At 40.5% G+C, this 26,403-nt stretch overlaps 1 protein-coding gene and 1 pseudogene across 1 annotated transcript in view; one reads left to right on the forward strand and one right to left on the reverse strand.

Moving 5' to 3' along the window:
- Positions 1-304: 304 nt before the first annotated feature.
- LOC143441773 (uncharacterized) overlaps positions 305-26,403 on the reverse strand; it is a 69,226-nt gene continuing 43,127 nt past the window's right edge. The window contains exons 15-21 of the mRNA XM_076931526.1: positions 24,792-24,904; positions 13,417-13,528; positions 11,977-12,168; positions 11,009-11,223; positions 8,738-8,966; positions 4,824-4,884; positions 305-524 (exon numbers count right to left, since the gene is read on the reverse strand). Of these exons, the coding sequence (XP_076787641.1) occupies positions 4,825-4,884; positions 8,738-8,966; positions 11,009-11,223; positions 11,977-12,168; positions 13,417-13,528; positions 24,792-24,904 (921 nt within the window). The 3' untranslated portion in view covers positions 305-524; position 4,824. The remainder of the gene's footprint in view (positions 525-4,823; positions 4,885-8,737; positions 8,967-11,008; positions 11,224-11,976; positions 12,169-13,416; positions 13,529-24,791; positions 24,905-26,403) is intronic.
- LOC117706477 (small nucleolar RNA U3) lies at positions 24,734-24,801 on the forward strand (annotated as a pseudogene).

Genomic DNA, 26,403 nt, shown 5'->3' on the forward strand with positions numbered 1-26,403 from the left:
TTGACTGTTTGACAGTCCTAGGAAAGATGGAAGCAGTACATGAAAACAGCTAAAGGGAGATAGAAAGAATGTAAGAGTCAAAGTTTGGGGAGAAATGCTGTGAAATGGAGTCTTCTGGACATGACATGGTGACTGCACTCATGAATTCAACAAAGCTGTGTTTCCTGCAGAAATCGTATAGAAGATGGGCATCATTTCATTATCCATGGGAAGGGAATCATTAGGCCAACCCTCAAAGAGGGACTGTGGGCTGTTAATGTGAAGAGGAGCATAAGATTTTTTAAAAGGAGAAAGATCAGATATGCCATCATTCAATTGCTTATAATTTATGACTTTTGTTTAGTACATTATAATGGGAAACTACTAAAATAATATATAAACAGTTCAATAAAGTATTATCTTTTAGAAAAAAATTTCTTTAAGTTTTCCAGTATTTTTATTCTTCTTGATACAGATTTGAATTGATATATCAGTAGATCACAGGGGAGAAGCTTCAAAGCACCAAGGATCAACTAGAGCAGAATCTAGAAAGAGAAGCAAAAATTATACTTGATCTCAAAGGCTTTAGGATTAACTTAGCAGAAGTTAGTAGGAAACACTGAATCACTAGTGTTTTAGAATAAACTTATATATGTACCATTACAATACAAAACGAGAACTGGCTCCAGTCTGGGCCGGAGCAATGAGCAGATCCGGGGCAGCAGCTCTGCACCCAACCTCACAAAACCCAGAGGAAGCAGGGCTCTAAGGAGCTCTAACCCAGGCAGTATCTTAGGTAAGGAGACAGCAACACCTGCCCCAAACAGGGAGTAACTGGGACTCGAAAATTGACTCCTGGCCTGGAGCACTGGTTCCTTCATGTCTGTGCCAGAGCACTAAGCAGATCTTGAGCCTCACCTCTAACCCCAGCAGCAACACCCACCCCAAATAGTTCTGACACAACCAAGATAATAGGAAAGACAGGCTCCAGTCAGAGACTGTGCAGGTAGCACTAAGGAGATCCAGATGGCAAAAGGCAAGCACAAGAACATAAGCATCAGCAACCCAGGGTACTTGGCATCATTAGAACCTAGTTCTCCCACACTAGAAAGTCCTGAATTCCCCATATCACCAGGAAAGCAAGATTCAGATTTAAAATCACTTCTAATGATAATGATAGAGGACTTTAAGAAGGACATAAATAACACTCTCAAAGAATTTGAGAACACAGGTAAACAAGTAGAAAAACCAGAAAAGGGGAAACACAAAAGTCCATTAAAGAATTACAAGTGAATACAACCACCAGGTGAAGGAATTGAACAAAACCATCCAGGACATAAAAATAGAAGTACAAACAATAAAGAAATCACAAAGGGAGACTACCCTGGAGATAGGAAACCTAGGAAAGAAATCAGGAGTCATAGACGCAAGCATCACTAACAGAATACAAGAGATAGAACAGAGAATCTCAGGTGCAGAAGATACCATAGAGAATATTGACACAACTGTCAACGAAAACACAAAATGCAAAAAGTTCTTAACACAAAACATCCAGGAAATCTAGGACACAATAAGAAGACCAACCCTAAGGATGACAGGTATAGAAGAGAGTGAGGATTTCCATCTCAAAGGGCCAATAAATATCTTCAACAAAATTATAGAAGAAAACTTCATTAACCTAAAGAACGAGATGCCTGTAATCATACAAGAAGCCTACAGAACACCAAATAGACTATACCAGAAAAGAAATACCTCCCGTCACATAATAATCAAAACACAAAATGCACAAAACAAAGAAAGAATTTTAAAAGCAGTAAGGGAAAAAGGCCAAGTAACATATAAAGGCAAACCTATCAGAATTACACCAGACTTCTCACCAGATACTATAAAAGCTAGAAGATCCTGAACAGATGTCATACAGACCCTAAGAGAACACAAATGCCAGCCCAGGATACTACACCCAGCAAAACTCTCAATTACCATAGATCGAGAAACCAAGATATTCCACGACAAAGCCAAATTTACACAATATCTTTCCATAAACCCAGCAATACAAAGGATAATAGCAGGAAAGCTACAAGGAGGGCAATTATACCCCAGAAAGAGCAAGAAAGTAATCCTCTTCCAACCAACCCAAAAGAAGATAACCACACAAACAATGCCTCCATATTAACAAAAATAACAGGAAGCAACAATCTCTTCTCCTTAAACATCTCTTAACATCAATGGACTCGATTCCCCAATAAAAAGACCTAGGCTAACAGACTGGATATGTAAATAGGACCCAGCATTTTGCTGCATACAAGAAACCTACCTCAGTGACAAAGATAGACACTACCTTAGAGTAAAAGGCTGGAAAACAATTCTTCAAGCAAATGGTCCTAAGAAACAAGCTGAAATAGTCATTCTAATATCAAATAAAATCAACTTTCAACTTAAAGCTATCAAAAAGGATAAGGAAGGACATTTCATACTTATCAAAGGAAAAGTCAACCAACATGAACTCTCAATTCTGAACATTTATGCACCAAATGCAAGAGCACCCACTTTCATAAAAGAAACCTTACTAAAGCTCAAAGCACACATTGCACCTCACACAATAATAGTGGAAAACTTCAGCACCCCACTCTCAGCAATGGGCAGATCATGGAAACAGAAACTAAACAGACACAGTGAAACTAACAGAAGTTATGAATCAAATGGACTTAACAGATATCTATAGTACATTTCACCCTAAAACAAAAGAATATACCTTTTTCTCAGCACCTTATGGTACCTTCTCCAAAATAGACCATATAATTGGTCACAAAACAGGCCTCAACAGATACAAAAAATTAAAACAAAACAAGAACTGTAATGTGCCCATGGCTACACTCAGACTTTGATATCATCATATGTAAGTACCAGACAGTTTTCCATTTGTATCTATTGAACAACCATATCCTGTCACTAGGACTAATCAGTAGAGTCGAGATGACAGGATCCACTATTTGGCAACCATATGATATAATCTTGCCAAATCAGATGGACAGGCAATGTCCATTCAGGTCACAGATCTTATGCAGGTATAACATGGGGAACTATGGAACACACAGAAGGAACTTAAAAATCTGTCTTGGGGCAGTACTGTAGGCTCTATGGTGGATGAAAATAGAGACAACAAGAGCAACCCAGGAAAGATGGAAGCAGCACCTGCAAACAGCCAGAGGTGAGAAAGCACACGAGGAGTGGGAAGCTACAGAGAAACGAGGGGCAGGTAGCAAGATATAAGGATGAGTAACTGAACAGCTACTTAACTGATAAGAATATGTTAGTATAGGCTAAGGAAATGACACTTTTCCTGAGGGAAAAGCAAAGCAGGGAGAAAGCAGTGGCATGGGCTTAATGTCATGTGCAGGGGACAGCTTGCACAGTGACTCCTTGTCTAAGTGTTGCTGGATGAGTGTTTTTTCTAGCATCATCCTGCAAAGGTGAAAGTACTGGAGAAACAGAGACTCTGAGATAGTAAAGTCACAGGTCATGAGAAACAAGGAATAAATGTGTTTCTCATTGGGATTGTTCACATCTTTTGTTTGATCTATTTAAGAAACAAGTTAACACCACCATCACCCTATCCCTACACCTTGCCACTTGAAGCAATTGGGAGAGCTGGCCCTGCCCCTTGATGGCTGTAGCACTAAACTCAGTAGTGCTGGGCCTGGTCCAGAGTTTATGTGAGTCAGCCCTGAAGGCAAGCTAGAGGGAGAGCTGACCTGACCACTAGTCTACCATTAGATGGTATAGGTGTGGTAATACTGCCCTTCCCCTTTCTCCTCATCATCTGCCATAGTCATGAGAGCTGGCCAGGAGACATGAGAACAGGAGAGCTAGTCCTGCCCCCTCACTGGCTGTAACACTCTGGAGAGCTATCCATGCATCTCAACTAGGCAACATGGTAGAGCTGGCCCTGATAATGAAGGCATGGGTGATCCAGCCTTCAGGGTGTGAGAGCAGGAGAGTTGTCCCAGACTCTCGCAGGCTGTAGCACTTGGGAGAGTAGGGCCCATGCATTGACTGGGCAGCACAGTGGAAACTGCCTCTGGAGGCATGGTTGTGGGTGAGCCAGCCCCAAGAACATGAGAATAGGAGAGCTGACCCTGCCTCCTGCTGAGGGCAGTATTGAGTGGCCTAGCTGGAGCAATGCTGGAGGGCTTGCCCTGATGGTTCTAGTAAGGTAAAGTCAGTGTGCTGACTAGCCCAGCTACTACCACCAAGATCCATAAGCAGGCATCTAAGTTGGCCCACCCCAAAATCTGTATCATCTATGAAGGGTTGGGATGTGTGAAAGGGCCACTTCTGCTGATCCAAAGCTGCAGGATCTCCGTGACACAGGGCAACAACAGGAGAGTCAGGGGTAGTCCAGGTTAGGATCCAATATTGATGGTATCACTGAAAGCCAGAGATCTCAAACCAGACCAGTGATTCATTGCAACAAACATTTGCAAGTGAAGATGTGCGGACACAGGGATATAGTGTGGGACACACTGTGACATACTACAGGTCCCACGATGAGATGTTTTCTATGCTTTGGTTTTTGTTGTGTTTTTTTTATTTATGGGGGCAGATTGCAAGGGTGAATGGCAGATATGAGGGGGTGGGGAATGGCAGATATGACGGGGTAGGGAGTGGAGTGGAACTGAGGTGCATGACATGAAATTCACAAAGAATCAAAGAAAAGTTTTTTTTTTTTTTTAAAGAAAAAGAAACAAGTTAATGTAGAAGTTTCCAACCAGAAGGAAGAGGCTATATTTGCTGCTTATAATTCATTTTAGAGATCAATTACTTAACCTAAACTTAACTCTTACATTAAGCATGCATGCCTTCTTCTGCTTCTCCAGCCATGAGCTTCACCAATTCCATCTGCCTCTGAAATAAGTCAAATGTTATTTATAGAATGTTCAAAAGTTATTGTTATGAACATGATAAGTACTGGGAAGACATTGCTTTTAAGTAAGATTTTAGAGACTAGACTTAATGAGGATTGGTTTAAGAAAACAAAATCATATAAATAAGATTTCTACTTGATTTTAAGTTTAGATCATATCTCTTCTATTGAGATCTGAACAAGAGTATATTCGCTAGATATACATTATTTAACAGAATGTTTTATTGATACAAAGATTAAATAAATATTTACACTAGGTGCACTATTTTATTAGTTGTAGTAAATTTCTATACCAGATATGTGTGATACACATAAATATATGCAGATTTTTATATAAGGTAAAAATTTTAAATCTTTTTATAAGGCTTGTTAATTATGTTCATCTAGTTAATTATAAAATGGATAAAGTACTTCAGACTATATTGAAAATGCCCACCTATTTCTACACTGCCATTTAAGTCTTTGTGTGGAAGAAATTAAATAGTCTTATTTACATCCCAAGTAGATCCTAAAACAGAAAGCACACACACTGTGGTGGCAATGAGAATGTAGCAGTCAACATTTCACTCATTGTAGCAATGAGTAGATTTCTTTGACTGACAGCTTTCCCAGTGTTGCAGACACTGCTTCCCAAGATAGTTCTGTGATAACAGCACTATAGAGAAGATTTGTAAGAGTAACATTCAACACCAGAGGAGACTGAGACACTTTAGGAAGTATTAACATTTTTTTTTGAAAACTTTTTGTTAAAAACTAGCAGCGTGATGTTATCTTCTATCCAAAGCTCTTTTCTAAATTATTTAGAAAATAATTTAGAAAACATTTTTCCAAAAAAATATTTTCATAACATATAATTTCCACTTGGTGGCTGGAGAAATGGCTTAGCTGTTAAGAGCATATGGTGTTTTTTCAGAGGACCCCAGTTCAGTTCCTAGTACCCATGTCAGGCAACTCACAACTACCTCACAACTCTAGTTCCATAAAACCAGACACACCCTTTGGGCTTCAGTACACACACACACACACACACACAAACACACACACACACAACCTTCTATTCTCTATTCTTTCTCCCCATCAATATTTCTTAATAACCACTCATTTCCACCCAATCCACCCCGAATTCCTTCACCAGCAGAGGGGCACAGTTACCTGGACAGACGTGCCAACTGAATTTCATGTCTAAGTACTCATGATACAAGCCCTGTTCACACTAATTGCACCTTTTCAGGCTGGCTAGAATCCTAGAAGTCCTTCCAGATAAAGCATAAAAACTTTAGAAGCCACAAGGGTTCTCTAAAGGGTTCTTCCCCAGACTCAGGCTCCTTGTTTCTCTCCAAACCATCCACTCTTTGGCTTTCAAATAACTCTACAGTTGTCATGCCACACTGCAGCTATCACTCTCATCCACCTGAAAATACCTCCCTAAGGTGTCCCTTGAGCTTCGCCAAGGCTGTGTCCAGCCCATGCCTCTTGCTTTTCCAAGCTTTAGAGCTATGCCACAGATCTTAGACTTAAGCCCTTTCCAGATAATACACTACTTCTCCAACTTGGTATCCCTACCAAACCCCATCTTTGAGGAAAGTACCTCTTTAGAACTTGCCAGAAACCTGCTCAAGGAGCGTGATCAGTAGCATCATCCTGCTCTCTCCCTGTCTCTACCCCACCTTGCTTAATCACCTAGTACTTTGGGAACTTGTCCATCGATGAAGCCGATAAAGTTATCATACCTCTAGTCTATGGCAAGATTCCCAAGTTCAAACACTTGAAACCCTTGTTGCACATTTGGAAAGTGCTTATTGGAACTGACTATAATGTTTTAGAACATTCCTTGTTTCAGCTTCTCTTACTCATCCCCATGAGTGTCAACCGTCTTAGACAGAAGCCTGTGTGTTTCCAGCTGGGTGGGATGATCTCTTTCCCAAGAAGCTCTGACCAGCTCTGATTTTTCCTTTTCCTTTTTTACACTCTTCTGTATTTTCCCCTCATTTGTCACTCTACCACTAGCCCTAGTGTGAAACTACTTTAAAGATCATGCAAGCATTAAATAAACAAAGGGATTCTAGTCACTTTTATTGTTAGATTTAAGCCCCACATTTCCCAGTACATCCTTTAAACTGGACTGTCATCTCATAGATGCATCACCAGGAGGATCATTGCAGTGTCACCAAGAGTCACTACAAGTCTCCACTCTCCAAAGCCTATTTACTCCATGAAGCTGAGACCCTGTGTCACGATGACTCCAGCAACTTAGCTGGTACCTGACTGAAACTTTCCCAAATGCCTCTGCATCATTCTTAGAAAGTTGAAAGAAAGCTAATCCTTAACCTTGTCTCTAGAACTTCCCCTTTTAGGTTTTTTTTTTTTTCCTCAGATGGGACTCAGCTCCGAATGTGTGGTCCAAACATCCCAATGGGAGAATTCCTCATTTGTAAGCAAGAGAGCCAGAGAACACATTTTTTACATATATGTACAAAGAAAACTAAATGGTCTGCTGGAAAGGGTTCTTCATCGGCAGTGTCTATACACTGCTATAAAAAGAAGGTTGTTTTTATGGCAATGAACCAAGTTTATAAATTATCAAAAGCCTCATTACCAGCATAAGGCTAAACAATCTACAAAACTATTAAAAAAAAAAAAAACTGGTGGGCTGGAGAGATGGCTCAGTGGTTAAGAGCACTGACTGCTCTTCCAAAGGTCCTGAGTTCAGTTCCCAGCAACCACATGATTGTTCACAACCATCTGTAATGGGATCTGATGCCCTCTTCTGGTGAATCTGAAGAGAGCAATAGTGTACTCATATGCATAAAATAAATAAATCTTAAATAAATAAATAAAGAAGTCTATATATTAAAAAAAAAAACTGGTACTCAGACTTGTACAAACAGAACTCAGACACTTGGTCTTGCTTTTTTTCTTGGACATCTCCTTCCATAGCTTCTTTCACTGCTTTGTTCCCTATCCCACCTCTGACCCTTCCTCACCTACCTGTCATCCTTGGTAAGTCAAAAGATTTAAAACCACCTAAGAGCCCTTAACAGTAAACAGCCAATTCCAGCACTTGTGTTCAGCACCAATACCTCCTCCACCCAGACATGCTGGGGCAGCTTTGTTTCGTTTGTCATGGGGGTGGGGACCTACAGAGAAGACTGATTGTGCTTTTTCCCCTTATTTTCCAATTTCCAATAAAATACATTTTCAAGTAAAGAGTAAGGGTTGAGAAGACAAACTGTATGACCTTAATGAGAGAAGCACAGGGCAGGTTCTGTTAAAAAAAAAAAAAAAAAAAAAGAGGTAGGGGGGTGATTTGCAATATGTATCTTATAAGGGTTAAACTAATGTGAGGTCACTTTTATTGTTCATTTGTGCCCATGTCAGTTTAAAGCTATACAAGCTCCATTTTCTTCATTAAAGGAGCTTATCTCATTTAAAAAAAAAAAAAAAGGAAAGAAAAAATTAAACTTAAACTGGCTGTCAACTCAAAAGGTTTTTCTTTGAGTCTCATAAAAAAGTAGAAATACACTGTGTTTATACTCAGGTGAGGGATAAACGATGAAAATGCAATCTCTCTACAGATGACCTGAAACTGGTCCTGCAATTATCTTACAGATCATGCCTAGAAACCATCCAACAAAACCCAACAACTAAGTATTTTTGAAAAGACAAGCTCTAGTGACTCATTAAAATTTTTAAAAATTATTTTTAAAAAGATTATTGTCATTTTTACTTAACATGAATCAGCCTATAAAACAACTCAGCATTTTATCAAATTAAAAATAAGTATTATTTTAGAAACCGAAAATTCCCAAAGGAACAAAAGACAACTTTACTAACCTTGGACAGGCCCTTCCTCACACTCTCAAAAACAGGCTGAGGCTCTGAGGTAGGAAGAAACGAGGCATCTCTTGAAGGAAACCTGGGGTTGTGTCCCACAGCAGGATCACACGTGGCAACATGAATGTGCTGTTGAACAGGCAGGGAATGCAGAATGGTCTCCAAGGTCGTCTTCTGCCCATTCAACCGAATAAGCTTTGTTTTAGACACCTCTAGCTTTTCCACTGTCCTATGAAGATTGCAACAAGGACAAATTTAGCATCTCATTTTTCTCCTAAGTAACTCTTAAATGACTTGCTCTGCTTTGAAAAGAAAAGGGCTATAGAAATAATCAGAATGTCCCATTACATAGTCTCTGAGCTGAAAATGTATCAGAGCATACCTACCATACACAATTACAACAACAATTAAAAATTTAAAATTGTTGTGAATGAAGTATATCTACTCCCAGAGGAATTCCTCACTACTAACACAAAAGAAGTCTGAGAGAAAGAACTGGTTATCAGGGAGTCATAACTTCACAGTAGCACTGCTATCTTCTGGAAGGCAGATCCTTGAAGATGATCTTACAAGATCACTGAAGATGACAGCAGAAATATTTGCACTCCTAAGGGTAAACTATGTGAAATTGTGGGTATGTTAATTTGCTTAGTTCCCTCTAAGTGAATGTGTCAATATATCACATTGTGCTTCTTAAATGTATACAATTAATGAGAACTAAACAAGAGCCAGAAATCATTGTGGTTAGTAAACCTGTGTGTGTGTGTGTGTGTGTGTGTGTGTGTGTGTGTGTGTGTGTCCCTTGAAACCATTTGTCTTCTATGTTCACCATCTGTGAACTCGGTCCATAACCTATGTGGTGGTTTAAAACTACTTGGCCCACAGAAAGTGGCACTATTAGAAGGTGTAACTTTGTTGGAGAAAGTGTGTCACTGTGGGGGTGAGCTTTGAGATCTTGGTGCTCAAGTTCCACCCAGTGTGGAAGAGAGCCTCCTCCTGGATGCATTCAGAAGCCAGTCTCTTCTACACCTTCAAGATGTAGAAGTCTGGGCTCTTCCAACACCGTGTCTGCCTGCACATCGCCATGATCCCTGCCATGATGATAATGGACTGAACCCCTGAAACTATAAGCAAGCCCCAAATAAACGTTTGTCATTGTAAGAGTTGCCTTGGTCATGGTGTCTCTTCACAGAAATGGAAACCCTAAGACAAGTGATGCATAAGGTAAGATTTATCCCCAAGCAATAAGTCAAAACAGCATCATTAGGGGAAGCAGAAATTGCCAACAAGGTGATCGAAAAGAATGAATGCTCTTGCAGTAGTCAGAGAGCAGCTAACAAAACCCCCAACGCCAAGCCTGAGAAACATCCCTTTAAATTTTTATTAGAGGGAGCCAAGAGGTTTCTAAAACAATATAGGCTATTTCCATTCTGGGTTGCCTCAGAGAACTTGACAAAAGATCCTGTTTTCTGAAAACATCACACACATTTTAAAAAGTAAATAATCCTTTGCATGATCTAATTGCAAAGCTGTAAGAGTTGGGTCCTGTGCTTTCTGTATTGAATACAACCTCTAATACTAACAAAGGAAATACTTTAACCACTTTGTGAATTACATATCCACTTATTCCTGTTTTAATCTTTTCTCTTGAGTTTGAGTTTGTCTTTAAGAAAAGAGAAAAGTGTAAGGGGAAACCTGTCTGCAGATGGCGTGGACACTGGTAGTACCACGACCGAGCAGAGCAGTGTCACTGCTGCTCCTCACCCAATTGGGTTGAAGCTGCAATCTTCCACAAATAAGCTTCTTGATACTTCTGTGGAAAGGATCCAGAAGTGTTTATATTAAAAAGTAGGTATTCAAAAATACTAATGACACTGGGTGTGGTGGCTCATGTCTTTAAATCCTATCACTGGGGAGGCAGGGACAGGCATATCTCTGTGAGTTTAAGGCCAGCCTCATCTACATAATGAATTTTAGGCCAGTGAGAACTACACATACACCTTGTCTCAAACAACAACAACAACAAAATGACTAATAGAGCAAGCTGGCCGTATAATATATAAAAGGGCATCTACAACATAAAAACAAACTTAGAAAATTGAGAAGAAATAGAGACCCTTACAGATTAACATATTAAGAACAGTTCACTCTCTGCTGTTATTTTTCTAAGTTTACTGTGCAGTTAACACTCATACCCTACTAATCTAAAAAAATCAGTTTTACTAGATCAGTGAGTGAGCTGAAATGTTTTCCATTACTGTTTTGACTTACTTGCTTAGTTTATTAGAAAGTGATTTTCTGCTTTTATTTTCTTCCACATAGAATTGTTTGTGTTTTTCCATTTCTCTTCTCGTAGAATCCACATGACTTTTTATCTCAGGGAGTCTTGATTCTAAACTTTTGACTCTGAGAATCATTTGGCTCATCCGTGAATCACTGTTTTTCTCTCTTACTTCCTCTAATGTTTTTTCCTCTTCTGCTTGTGTCTAAAACAAATTAAAAGTAGATGTTTTTAAAATAACTATACCCAAAGTGAGTATGACGTATGACGTGTGTATCGCCAAAAACTCATGAATCACACAGTGATTTTATAGATGTGCTACAACATACTGGACCTGAGAATATTTATCTTCAGTTCTACAAAAATGCATTACATCTGAGTCAAGAAATACAACTGACTCTTCTTTTGGTTTTCTTTGGTGCTAAAGGAAATCGAATCAGGAGCCTTGCATGTGCAGCTTGCGTTCCCTGCCACTGGGTTATGGCCTCAGCTAAGAACCACGCTCATTTTAGTACTCCTGTTTCCAAAGAACTCTAATTGATGGAATCATTCAAAAATTTAAAACTTGAACATCATAACTTAAGGACAAATCCACAGGACAATGCATCTCACATTGTAAACTTAAGAACAAATCCGTCAGAAGATGCATCTTTTCCCACTAGCCTTTTTATATACAAACTAGCTTTAAAAGCAAATGATTCAAAACAATAATCATTACAATGTAATGATGGAAACTGGATTTTTTTAAAGGGAGGAACTTAGATCATGTGCCTTCCAGAAATATACAAATCATATTGCTGTAAGAAAAGTGGAGGAAACACACGACAGAATTTTCCAAAATGTAATTCTCAGTGAAATGAAGCTAAGCATGCTGCATGCCATCAGACTAACATCCCATGCCTCCACCATTCCTCCTGCCTGGGTCTCCTTTCCCACTGCTGAACCGACCCTGACTTACCATACTCTCTTGAACCAGCCCTTTGAGGGTTAGCACTTCCTTTTCCACATTTCCTTGAGTCTTGTGTAGGTGTTCATAATTCTCTTGCTCTGTTTTTAATTTTAACAATTCTTGCTCAGCCAACTGAATGTTTATATCTTGATGAAGATATTTGCAATGTATAGGTTCCCATGTATCTTTAAGATAATTGATCTACATGAAGAAAAATACAGTTGTAATGATGAATTTAGGCTGTGAATAGTCTAATACAAAATCAATACATAATTTTAACAAATACAGTTATAACTTATTAAAATCTATAGCAGAATCTTAGGGAGTAGCCTGTTGAAATTCACGGAAGTCACCAGGAATCACAGAACTATATACACTTTACATCAATCATCTTTGTCGTGAAAATGGCACTCAACTGACCTGAGACTTTGATTTGCAAATCTAAGTTCGCCACTTTATTGGCATCTGAACTACTAGGATGACTTGTTACAAAGGCTGACTTCCAGGACTTCCATGGAAACACAGTCATGTTAGAAAGCTAGGGAATGGGCTCTACCAAAGACAAAAAGATGGGGCAACCACAAGCACAGAAAGCAGTCTAGGAAACATGGATGAAGTGTGCAGAAACAGGAAAGAAAAGAACCAGAAAACAACATGTATCACTACGATGGGGCCTGCATACAGTTTCAGAAAGACAGTAGTGCATGGACAAAGGATGCATAAGCCCTACTTCTCCATGATCACCACGTTAACCAAACAGCACTCTCATCAAGTTCCAGGATGCTAGGCTAGGCAAACGGAGCAATATACAAGAAAGAGTATGTGTCAGGAGGTAGGCCAAATGTGGCTAAGTAGCACCCTATGGGTGTAGCAGCTCTGAGATTAATTTCCCTTATGATGACATAGACTGGTCCTGGCACCCCTCCACTAGAGGTAAGCTTACTGGGCAGAGTTATTGTTGTTGTTGTTGTTGTTGTTGTTTGTTGTTTGTTGTTGTTGTTGTTGTTGTTGTTGAACCCTGTCTGACTGCCTTCAGCCTAGTCAGTGCATGATCTGGATCTTCTCAGTCTCATCCTGGCTAGGCTATCTGAGGGCCTCTTTCATAAGTAGACCCAGAGGTGTGCATTACACCGTCTCACTCACCCATGGTCATCCTGATGTACAACAGCTGGTGTCACCTATAAAGGTATTTACTTGCAAGCCTGACAACATCAGAGCAATCCCAGGAACCCACACAGATGTGGAAAGAGGGAACTGACTCCACAGAGTTGTCTTCTGACCTCCACACAGCATGTATACACACACACACACACCATCTACACACACACACATACATCATGTACACACTCAATAATATTTTTATTTTACATATTTAATAGACAAAGAACTTGAAGTTTTATGTTTCCCCAAATTAAAAGATTTGGGGTCTTGCAACTGATTTAAAATTACCTCACGTTGTAGCATTTCAAGTGCTCTGTTTGTCCTATCTTCATAAAAATATAATTCTCTATTTTCACATTCATCTAACTTCTTTCCTGTTATTTTTAAGACTTCCATAAATCTATAAGAACAAAACATTAACATGTGAAATTTTAATTGTCAGCATTTAAATAATATTTAAAGATAGCAAAGAAATTGGTTTATAAAGTATTAAGCTGTCTCATTTGTACCAATCTAAAATTACTTGAAAGTATTATAATAAAAATTCATGGGCTGGAGAGATGGTTCAGCGGTTAAGAGCACTGACTGCTCTTCTAGAGGTCCTGAGTTCAATTTCCAGCAACCATATGATGACTCACAACCATCTGTAATAGGATCCGATGCCCTCTTCTGATGTGTCTGAAAACACCAACAGTGTACTCACATATATAAAATAAAATTTAAAAATAGAAAATCTATATGTGTGTATATACATGAACATATATATTTATTCACACATATATATTCTTAGAGACTCTCATACAATGTATTTTACTTTTTTGTATTTATTATATGCCTATGGGTGTTTTGCTTGCATATATATATGTATACCACATGTGTGCCTAGTGCCTACAGAAGCCAAAAATGGGTACTGGATCTCCTGGGCCTGGAATTAAAGATAGTTGTGAGCTGCCATGTGGGAATCAAACCCTGGTCTTCTGGGAGATTAGCAAGTACCGTTAGCATTAAGCCATCTCTCCAAACCACACAATCATTTCCCAAACACTCCACCCCACAGCTCCTCCCCATTCCTCCCTGCACTTTATGTTCTATTTATTTATGTATTTATTTTGGAAGAAATTACTTTGCAGCAGATGTCCTAGTCCCTAGTCTCTTACAATCTTTCCTTTCCTCTTCCACAATGCTCCCTGAGTCTGAAGTGCAGAGGTTATGTTTAAATGCATTAATTGGGAACAGGTACCACAAGATCACTTTATCTCTGCCTTTTGACTAGCTGTGGCTTATGAGGAAATTTTTTATGATGAATTTGGTAGATAAACCTGTAGCCACATGCAGTACCCTCTGGGAAACACATGTTCCTTTTTAGTTCTGTAATGGTTGCTGTTGTGCTATGACAAAGTATCGGACCAAAGCAACATGAGGGAGGGTTGCTCTGACTCACAGATGGAAGGTGTGGTCCCTCGTAATGGGGAAGTCATGGTGATCACAGCTTCTCTCACTGTGAGAGACCAAATCTGTTGAGTTCAGACTCCATCTGAGAACCTGACCTAAGGTTGAACTCAAGTAAACTAACAGGCCAGTACCTAGTACCAGTTTCCAGGCTACCCCTCAACAAAACTTGCATCAAGCACCAGTTTCCAGGTTATTCCCAACAAATCTGCACTCTCAGGTTATAAGCCCACCCAGGCACTTCACTTCCTAACAACCACCAATCAAGAGGAAAGCAGAAGTTAACTCCCAGCACTAGCCAATTATGTTAAAAGCCATAATGGCTCCCCAATCAGATGGTGTGCAAGCTAGATACCCCTTTCTTGCACCTATAAATGCCTGCCTGAAACTAGGCTCAGGGCTCCACCTTCCTGCTGTGTCAGGGTTGGCAGGGAACCCAAGCTCAAGCTTAAATAAAGAGACCCTAATGCGATTGCATCGAAATCAGCTCCTTGGTGATCTTTTGCAGTTCATGAACGTTTCTGTTCTGGAACAACATTTTGGTGCAGTAGTCGGGAACTCCAGGGCCTCCAGGACCTGACCCAGAGGGTTTTAATACCAGTAATATCTGTCTGATTCTGTGAGTCTATCCATGTGTTTATGTAAGGTAATTCCTGTCTTTTGTCTGTTTTTAAAATCTGAGTGGTGCCACATTTGTAATTCTGTTCTGAAAAAAAACGGGGGGGGGCGGGCCTTCTAGCTGTATCTATGGCCATACCCAGTTAAAGCTAGGGGACTGCAGGCACAGGGCACCAAAAGACATTTTGAGTCCTCATCTGGGGTGGGCATGGGCCCAGAGCCAGGGGTGCCCACTGATCTGGTTACTTTTGTTCCTTCCAGACAGAAAGGGACAAGTTTCTTTTCTTGTGTATGGGCAACACCTTCTGGTTGTTCCTCATTCCCGCCTGATAGAGAGAAAAAGAAATTTTTCTTGTGTTTTTGTCTTTGTTGTCTATGTTATGGGGCAACTTTCAGATGGACATTTAACATAGGACAGACAACTTCAACTCCACTACGTTAAAACTAGGAAATAGAATTTTTCAGTCACCATTAAGGAAATTTTTTCTCCCCAGAAAACAAGCAGCTCCACCTTATTCAACTCCTCAGGAGGAAAGGCACAGGCAGCCCCACTGCAGGCAGAGGAGAGGAGACCTGTTGCAGGGACACAAAACCATCAGGGGGCTGCCACCAAAGCCTGAGTCTCTTTTTAAATCATGTTTGAGATACCACCCCACATTGTTCTTAACATACAGGCAGAGGTCGTTGCTTGTGGAGCGGTGGGCTGAGAGAGATAATGGGGTACCCAGTTGAGTCTGCTTCTAACCCCGGAGACCCTAAAGGGACAGTAGGAGTTGGCGGTACTCCTGGGCCTTCCGGTTCCTCTCACTTAGCTTCAGCCCTCCACAACCCCTCCCACAGAAGGGTCTATGGCCATCAGTCATGTAGGAACAGTGTCTCAGGCTCTCCCACATGTAGATGAGGTATCTCCAAGCTCTCAGACCAAGCCAGTAGGGGTTATTTGCTGCTAGACCCTAACCCACCCCAAAATTGTATATAAGAACCCTATTCGAGAGAAGTAAATGTGCGTGTGAGAATTATCCCGTTGTCCGAGTGTTTCTGTCACAAGAGCTGTGATACTTGGGAAGAGATCTGCTCTCCCGACGCACAATCAGGACCCTTCCTGTGCTCCTTGCTAGCTAGCTGGCTTCTCACCGGCTCAGCACAGAGTGACAGGTGCAGCACCTGGGAGTAAATGCGTGGTGACAGTGGGCAGAGGCTGCAGCAGAGGCAGCAGAGGCGGTTCCCCCTCCCTGCTCGAACTCGATCCTCTTGGCCAGAACCCCCACACCCGGCCGGGCCAGAGATCTTCGTGGGAAGCCTTCTGGAACTGGGAGGGACCCACAATCGCTGAGATGGAGGATCACCAATTGCTAGATGATCTCAAAGGTGTCTAGTGGGCTCATAAACATGTTTGGCCTAAATGTCATGCTCACTATAAAACAGATTCCCTCTCATATCTCTAAAGGTCATGGGATTGCAGTATAAAATCACAGGCCCATTTGCAGTTGAAGATGACCCTGACCAACAGGAGGAAAACTCAGCCTCAGGACTCTCTCCTGCCTGCCACTGTTGGGGTCCCTACCAAAGTCCTAGGGTCAACACAAGGCCTGAGTGATGACAACCCTAACCCCCTCTAAAATATAATAATAACTTCAGGAAGCCCCATAAATAAGCCTGGGTCTTCTATTCACCAGAGAAAGGGGGAGAAATGAGATACCAAATCTTTTGGTATCCAAATCTTAAGACTCCATCTTAAGAGAACCTGACCTAAGGTTGAACTAGAGTAAACTAACAGGCCAGTACCTAGCACCAGTTTCCAGGTTATCTTCCAAGACCTGCATCTAGCACCAGTTTCCAGGTTATTCCCCAACATGTCTGCACCCCCAGGTTACAAGCCTGTCCCTAACACTTTACTTCCTAACAACCACCAATCAGGAGAAAAACAGAAGTTTATGGTTTGGCTCCCAGCACCAGCCAATTATGTTAAAGGCCATAATATGTGCTCCCCCCCCCCCATCAAATCAAATGCATACCAGGCTAGATACCCCTTTCTTGCCTCTATAAATGCTTGCCTAAAACTAGGCTCAGGGCTCCACCTGACTGCTGAATCAGGGTTGGTTGGCAGGGAGCCTAAGCTCAAGCTTGAATAAAGAGACCCTAATGTGATTGCATTGTAATCAGCTCCTTGGTGGTCTTTTGGTGTTTATGAATGTTCCCTGGCATAACAACTGTAGAGACAGTTTGAAGGTGTGGTCCTTTATAATGGGGAAGCCACAGTGATCATTGCTGCTCTTACTATAGTGACAGTTTGAAGATGTGGTCCATCATAATGGTGGAGTGTCTTAGGGTTTTACTGCTGTGAACAGACACCATGACCAAGGCAACTCTTATAAGAACAACGTTTAATTGGGGCTGGCTTACAGGTTCAGAGTTTCAGTCCATTATCGTCAAGCCAGGAACGTGGCAGCATTCAGGCAGGCATGGTACAGAAGGAGCTGAGAGTTCTACATCTGAAAGCTGCTAGCAGAAGACTGACTTCCAGGCAGCTAGGATGAGGATCTTAAGCCCACACCCACAGTGACACACCTACTCCAACAAGGTCACACCTCCTAATAGTGCCACTTCCTGGGCCAAGCATATACATACGATCACAGGGAGTCATGGTGTTCACAGCTGCTGTCACTTTAGACACAGTTTGACAGTGGCCCATCATAATGGGCAGGTCATGGTGACAACAGCTGCTCTCACAGTAGTGACAGGCTTGTGAGGCAGCAGGTCATTTAGTGTCCAGAATCATTCATTGAGGAAGAGATTCATGCTGGTATTTAACTGAATTTCTTTTTCTCTTTTTACTGAGTCCATAATTCTAGCCCATGAGGTGATATCTCATATTAAGGGTATAACTTCCTCCTTAGTTATACCTCTGGAACACCTTCACAGACAAACCCAGAAATGTTTCTTAGGTGATGCTAAATACATTAGAGTTGACAGTGTAGATTAGCCATGACAAGTGTATCCCTTGTCAACCTGACACCCAAACACACTTTTAAATCACATCATTCTACTCTGGATTTTCAAAGGTTCATGGGCATCTCATAATGCAAAACAAATGTATTTCATTCTGTAAAAATCTTCCAAAATCTTAACAGTTCTATCACTGTTCAAAAGCCTAAGACTGTTCTGAGACTCATGAACCTCTGTAAAAATCAAGGCCTAGGTTACATACTTCTAGAATACAGTTGTACTAAATAAGCATTACCATTCCAGCCATGTAAGAGTCAGTGAAGTGGCCCCACAGGCCACTCCCCCAATTGGGTCTGGGGTAGCAGAGATGAAATACAGATTTAGCAAGTATTAACTCAGGAATATCAGAGGGGAGTGTGTTAGCCACTTGGAAGTTCAGAGTGGCCCAGCCATTAAGCTAGTTAAGGCATATCAAAATATAAAGGGTGTGTGTGTGTGTGTGTGTGTGTGTGTGTGTGTGTGTTTTCATTCGTAAATCCAGAGAACTCTAGCAGGTGGCAAGAAATTCGATCACCCACTAGCAGCTCAACACAGTTTAACAGATTACCACAACAGATGACATCCAACCTGTAGGCAAGAACTCTCTTTTAAAAATTAACTGGAGATTCCTGAAAGGAATACACATATACCATGATCTAAGATTAGAAGGTGGGGAGAACTGGTTCCTCAGTGAGTCTGGTCAAGTCACATGGCTCCTTCCCAAGCCAGGCAAACCAGGGAACTAGAACAAAGGCATACAACCATTGGTGAGGATGTAACCCAGGCCAATATGAGGTTTATCATAGCAACAGCCCTACTCAGTGATACTATTTTTCTTTTTTAGTATTGTTAAATTTTTCTTGTTGTTATGACCAAGTACCTGATAAAAAAATAAATAAACAGTTTTTGGTTTAAGGTTTAAGAGATGAAGCAGTCCATTGTAGCAGGTAGACATGTTAGCTGTGTCTACCATGGTAGGAGGTAGGAGTGTGAGGTGCCTGGGCAGATGTAGGCAGTGAGATGAATGCTGGCACTCAGATGAGCTTTTCCCTTTACTATTTTTATTTATCCCAGGACCTCAGCCTTTTGAATAGTACTGCTCAAATTCAGAGTAGGTCTTCTTCATTTCAACCTCTCTAAAAACATGTCTTAGTTAAGGTTTTATTGTTGTGAGGACTCCCCTACTGACACGCCTTCACTGACAAAGTCACATGTACTCCAACAAGGTCACACTTCCTAACTGTGCCTCTCCCTATGGACCTACGAGAGCTATTGTTAATCAAACTACCACATTACATCTTACCAAACATCACAGAGGTGCGTCTCCTAGGTGATTCTAAATTCAGTCAGGTTTACAGGTCATGATTGCGTTAATAAGAAACAGTAACTAGTTAATTTATTAAACATTGACTCTAATCCAGAGACCAATAACATGGCCAAGTCCTTATGTTTAATCGCAGCACAAAACACACAGCAGAACAAAGAGATCACACGAAGCAGACAAAGGTAAGAAGTGTGTGAAGGTCTATACTGAGAGAGAAAGGAGATGGGTGCTGTTCTAGAAGAAAGGGAATCAAGAGAAAAATAACAGGTTAGAGTGTTTAAGACAGTTTTAATAAAGACTTTGCAGGTCTTTGCTAGCACAAAACCAACACAATGCAGGAGATACAAAACCATGTGCAGAAAGACAATTAAATGACACAAAAATATTGATTAGAATCAGAAAATAAGTCAAAGCCTCAAAAACCAATACAAAGCAGTCTTGGGGGAGGGGGCTTCAGAAACACTGGCAAATGTTACATGTTTTAAAATAATGGTGGCATAAACAGAATCCTCCCGGTTTCTGTCTGCACCTGGAGCTGACCCTGTGCCACTGCACTCCATACCCAAATACCTCCAAGGAGAGAGTTGGTCTCTCAGGATCGTGGACAATTCTGTGAGCACAGGTGAGAGCACCACTTCTGTTCAGTGGGACTCACCCAGAATCCCCAGTACACAGGAACTAAGGAGCAGCCGGGGACAGGATCCTTCTGGTTTCTGTCTACACCTGGAGCTGATCTTGTGCCCCAGTGCCCAGAGATGATCCCCTGCCACAGTGCTCCATACCCAAATACCGCCAGGAGAGAGTTGGTCTCCCAGGAGTCCGGACAAACCTGTGAGCACAGGTGAGACCACCACTTCTCCTCAAATTCCTGGCCCAAAAGGGACCCTCCAAGAGCCATCAGGACACAGGAACCAAGGAACAGCTTCGAACAGGATCCTTCTGGTTTCCATCTGACCCTGTACCACAGCTCTCCATACCCAAATTCCTCCCAGAGAAAACTGGTCTCCCAGGAGTGGTGACACACAGGAGGGACAAGCCCAAGTCAGAGACAACAATCACCAGAGATAACCAAATGGTGAGAGGCAAAGGTAAGAACATAAGCAACAGAAACCAAGGCTACTCGGCATCATCAGAACCCAATTCTCTGACCTCAGCGAGCCCAGATACCCCAACACACTTGAAAAGCAAGACTCTGATTTAAAATCACATCTCGCCGGGCGGTGGTGGCGCACACCTTTAATCCCAGCACTTGGGAGGCAGAGGCAGGCGGATTTCTGAGTTCAAGGCCAGCCTGGTCTACAGAGTGAGTTCCAGGACAGCCCGGGCTATACAGAGAAACCCTGTCTCAAAACAAACAAACAAACAAAAAAATCACATCTCATAATGATGATAGAGGACTTTAAGAAGGACATAAATAACTCCCTTAAAGAAATACAGGAGAACACAGGTAAACAGGTAGAAGTCCTTAAAAAAGAAACACAAAAATCCCTTAAAGAATTAAGGAAAACACAACCAAACAGGTAAAGGAACTGAATGAACAAAACCATCCAGGCCTCAACAGATACAAAAAGATTGAAATAATTCCTTGTATCCTATCAGATCACCATGGACTAAGGCTAGTTTTTAATAATGACAAAAACAATGGAAAGCCCACATACACCCCTAAAGAAATAGAAGCAGTCATTAAAAGTCTCCCAACCAGAAAAAGCCCAAGACCAGATGGGTTTAGTGCAGAATTCTATCAGAATCCCAGGCCCATACCTAAACACAGTAAAAGCAATATAGAGTAAACTGGTATAAAGCCAATATCAAACTAAATGGAGAGAAATTTGAAGCAATCCCACTAAATCAGGGACTAGACAAGGCTGCCCACTCTTTCCCTACCTATTCAATATAGTAATTGAAGTTCTAGCCAGAGCAATTAGGCAACAAAAGGAGGCCAAAGGGATACAAATTGGAAAAAAAAAGTCAAACTATCACTATTTGCAGATGATATGATAGTATACTTAAGTGACCCCAAAACTCCACCAGAGAACTCCTACAGCTGATAAACAACTTCAGCAAAGTCACTGGATATAAAATTAAATCAGTCACCTTCCTCTACTCAAAGGATAAACAGGCTGAGAATGAAATTAGGGAAACGACACCCTTAACAATAGTCACAAATAACATAAAATACCTTGGTGTGACTCTAACCACACAAATGAAAGATATATATGTATGACAAGAACTTCAAGTCTCTGAAGAAAGAAATTGAAGAAGATCTCAGAAGACTGAATGATCTCCCATGCTCATGGATTGGCAGGATTAATATAGTAAAAATGGCCATCTTACCAAAAGCAATCTACAGATTCAATGCAATGCCCATCAAAATTCCAACTCAATTCTTCATAGAGTTAGAAAGAACAATTCTCAAATTCATTTCGAGTAACAAAAAAAAAAAAAAAAAAACAGAATAGCAAAAACTATTCTCAACAATAAAATAACTTCTGGGGGACCACCACCCCTCACTTCAAGCTGTACTGCAGAGCAATAGTGATAAAAACTGAATGCTATTGGTACAGTGAAAGGCAGATAAATCAATGGAATAGAATTGAAGACCCAGAAATGAATCCACACAACAATGGTCACTTGATCTTTGACAAAGAAGCTAAAACCATCCAGTGGAAAAAAAGATAGCATTTTCAACAAATGGTACTGGTTCATCCAGCAGTCAGTGTGTACAAGAATGCAAATTGATCCATATTCTTATCTCCCTGTACAAAGCTTAAGTCCAAGTGGATCAAGGACCTCAACATAAAACCAGATACACTGAATCTCATAGAAGAGAAAGTGGTGAAAAGCCTCCAACACATGGGCACAGGGGAAAAGTTCCTAAATAGAACACCAATGGCTTATGCTCTAGGACCAAGAATCGACAAATGGGACCTCATAAAATTGCAAAGCTTCTGTAAGGCAAAGGACACTGTCAATAGGACAAAATCGCAAGGAACAGATTGGGAAAAATCCTACATCTGATAGAGGGCTAATATTCAAAATATACAAAGAACTCAAGAAGGTAGACTTCAGAGAACCAAATAAGCTATTTTTTAAAAATGAGGAATAGAGCTAACAGAGAATTCTCAACTGAGAAAACTCAAATGGCCGAGAAGCACCTAAAGAAATGTTCAGTATCCTTAATCATCAGGGAAATGCAATTCAAAACAACCCTGAGATTCCACCTCACACCAGTCAGAATGGATAAGATCAAAACTCAGGTGACAGCAGATGCTGTCGAGGATGTGGAGAAAGAGAAACACTCCTCCATTGCTGGTGGGATTGCAAGCTGGTACAACCACTCTGGAAATCAATCTAGTGGTTCCTCAGAAAACTGGACATAGTATTAACTGAGGATCCAGTTATACAACTCCTGGGCATATACCCAGAAGATGCTCCAACATGTAATAAGGACACATGTGCCACTATGTTCATAGCAGCCTTATTTATAATAGCCAGAAGCTGGAAAGAACCCAGATGTCCCTCAACAGAGAAATATAGAGAGAAAATATGGTACTTTTACACAACGGAATACTACTGAGCTATTAAAAACAATGAATTCATGAAATTCGCAGGCAAATGGATGGAACTTGAAAATATCATCCTGAGTGAGGTAACTCACACAAAAGAACACACATGGTATGCACTCACTGATAAGTGGATATTAGCTCAAAAGTTCGGAATACCCAAGATTCAATTCATAGACCATATGAAGTCCAAGAAGAAGGAAGACCAAAGTGTGGACGGACGCTTCAGTGCTTCTTAGAAGGGGGAACAGAACACTCAGGAGTAAATATGGAGACAAAGTGTGAAGCAGACACTGAAGGAAAGGCCATCCAGAGACTGCTCCACCTAGGGATCCATCCCATATACAGTCGCCAAATCCAGACACTATTGCAGATGCCAAGAAGTGCTTGCTGACAGGAGCCTGATATAGCTGTCTCCTGAGAGGCTCTGCCAGAGCCTGGCAAATATAGAGGCAGATGCTTGCAGCCAACCATTGGACTGAGAATGGGGTCCCCAATCGAGGAGTTAGAGAAAGGACTGAAGGAGCTGAAGGCGTTTGCAACCCATGAGAAGAATAACAATATCAACCAACCAGAACCCCCGCCCCAGAGATCCTGGGAACTAAACCACCAACCAAAGAGTACACATGGAGGGACCCATGGCTCTGGCTGTATATGTGACAGAGGATGGCTTTGTTGGACATCAGTGTGAGGAGAGGCCCTTGGGCCTGAGGTGTTTGATGCCCCCGTGTAGGGGAATGCCAGGGCACACCCTCACAGATGGGAATGGGAGGGAGCACCCTCACAGAGGCAAGGCAAGGGGGATGGCATAGGGGATTTCAGAATGGAAGACCTAGAAAGGGGAAAACACTTGAAATGTAAATAATAAAAATATCCAATAAAAAAAGAAAAAGTATGGTGGTACAAACATGATTGTTCATTTCATTTTTTGTGTTTGAGACCTAATATATATTTTGTATGCCAGCCTTATTATCTACAGGTTTTACATCCAAGGATTCCACCAACCATGACTTTTAAATTCTTGGGGAAAATGTCTATATTCATGAGCATACATACAGCTAACAAACTAAAGCTTAAGAACATATAAATCTCATGTGAACATGAAAAACACTAGTTCAAATGAGTTTATCTTTTCCATGTGTTTTATAACTGAAAAGGAGAAAGAGGTAGAAAAAGTAAATACAATCAATGTAACTGTGCTGGGAAAGAACAATAAAGAGAGTTTTAGATATGAGCAGGTTTGAACATTGAAGGGAGGGAAGGAGATTACAGGAACTAGAAACACATGCACACATGTATAGACACACGCACATACATACACAGACACACACATACAGACAGACACACACACATGCATATACATACACAGACACATACATACAGTGACACACAAACACACACACAGTGTTTCAGAAATACAAATGCAAAGTAGAAGACAAAGGGTACAATGACAGTTACTCCAAAGGCATTGCTATTACTGCTGCCAAAGCCATTAAAGAGTAGTTTTTCATACTCAAAAAAATGTTCCACATTGTCCTGGGTTTCTGGAGTACATTTAAAACAATCACTTTTGGTTATAAAATGACAGATACACCATATTTATTCAGGTATGCATTAAGTTAAAGTTAAATCGATAGGTGCATAGCTGAGAAGATATAAAACATCAAAGTCTATACTTCCAGGGATCATTTCTATAGTTTGTTACTAAAACATCAAAATCTTACCCACAAAGCTCCTTTTCTAATTCTTCACTTTTCTCCACCTCATGTTCCAAAGCACGTGCCAGGGATTGTGTTGACTGGGTCAGTTCATTTTGTTCTTTCTTTCTGTCTCCAGTCTTTGACAAAATATTTATAAGTAGATTTTTTAAATAGCCAGAGACTTATCCTAATTTCTTAAAAACAGCATTTCTCATGAGTTTATGACCAAACTATATTAGAAACGGTTTATAAAATGCCAACTAGGAAAATTCAAATAATGATTTTTGTTAAAACACAATATATTGAGTTAAACATTTGTCACAGAAGTTAAACTACTGAATATATTTCCTAAAACAGAAGTTTTGAGTACTTGGAAGCTGACAGGTGAACAAGCTAGAGAAAGCAGATTTACTCGTAAATGCCAGAAAGCCCATGAGTATCATTTACAGACACTTGACCTGACAGTCAGAAACTCTGCTAGGCCTGGGTGTTCACTTACTGTCCACACGCAGACATTAGATGGGGTAACAACCAACGCAAACCTGCAGGCTACAAAAGAGACTGCAGGTTTCTAGCTTGTAAATAAAATATCCAATAAAAAAAACCTATCCTAATCCAAAAGAAAAAAAAAAGAATATCTTGTTTGAAAAAAGTCTATTTCCAATAAAAGAAAAATAGAAGAAAACAATTTCCAAAGCAAGACCTTCAAGTAATACAACTCCAGTGAATGCCAGCCACCATTTAGGAAATGGGAAGGAGGTACCACGGCCTTGACCATTGCTTATAACAGAGCAACTACCATTTTATCTGCTTTATGTACTGTGATAGCTTGTGTGAGCCCACCATCTTCCTGCCCATATTTAGACATCATTATGTCCCTGAAAGACCCCATTACCAACTGATCCCTTTTGTGTGGTGCTGGGCATTAGACCCAGGACCTTATGAATGCCAGGCTCATGTTCCACAACTGTGCTACAGCCCCAGCTGTAGTTAATCATTTAGAGTGCTAGGGTTTTCTATGAGCACCAGAGAACCAACTATTTCCTTTCTTTTCTTTTGAATAATCTACTTTTCTAAACAGACATGATGATAAGGAGATTCTTCTCACATGGTATTCAACCATATTGTATGGAAGCCTGTGTCAGATAGACATCTTATCTTCCCTGTCTCGACTCTTCACCTCAGAATGTATATATCAACTACTCTCTAGTGAAGAAACCTATGATTTGAGAACATTCTAGAAGAGGTGAGTAGACTAGAAATGACTAATGATTAATTTAATTGCATATTTCTAATTCATCCATTTGGGCATCTATAGGAAATTCCTCATTACATTTGAATAAGTATAAGAAGCTTGGGGTACTAAAATAAAAGTTTCAATTTTTGATATCCTAATATATTTCTCTATGACACTTATGTAAAGAATGTCTATTAGAACTCTCATTGACAGAATACTCCTTATTGATATATTGTCATATTATAGATTCAGGAAAAGCATAGTAATGAGTGGACTGATTAACCAATAATAATAATAAAAACCTTTCCAATGCCTCTTCAGTTATAAGGAACATCAGTCATGCTAAGAGATAAGTCAGTAGATACAGATACACCATTGTGGTAACTTAGTGCTCATAGC

Source organism: Arvicanthis niloticus, chromosome 3 (genome assembly GCF_011762505.2).
Source record: "Arvicanthis niloticus isolate mArvNil1 chromosome 3, mArvNil1.pat.X, whole genome shotgun sequence".
In the NCBI taxonomy this organism is placed as follows: domain Eukaryota; kingdom Metazoa; phylum Chordata; class Mammalia; order Rodentia; family Muridae; genus Arvicanthis; species Arvicanthis niloticus.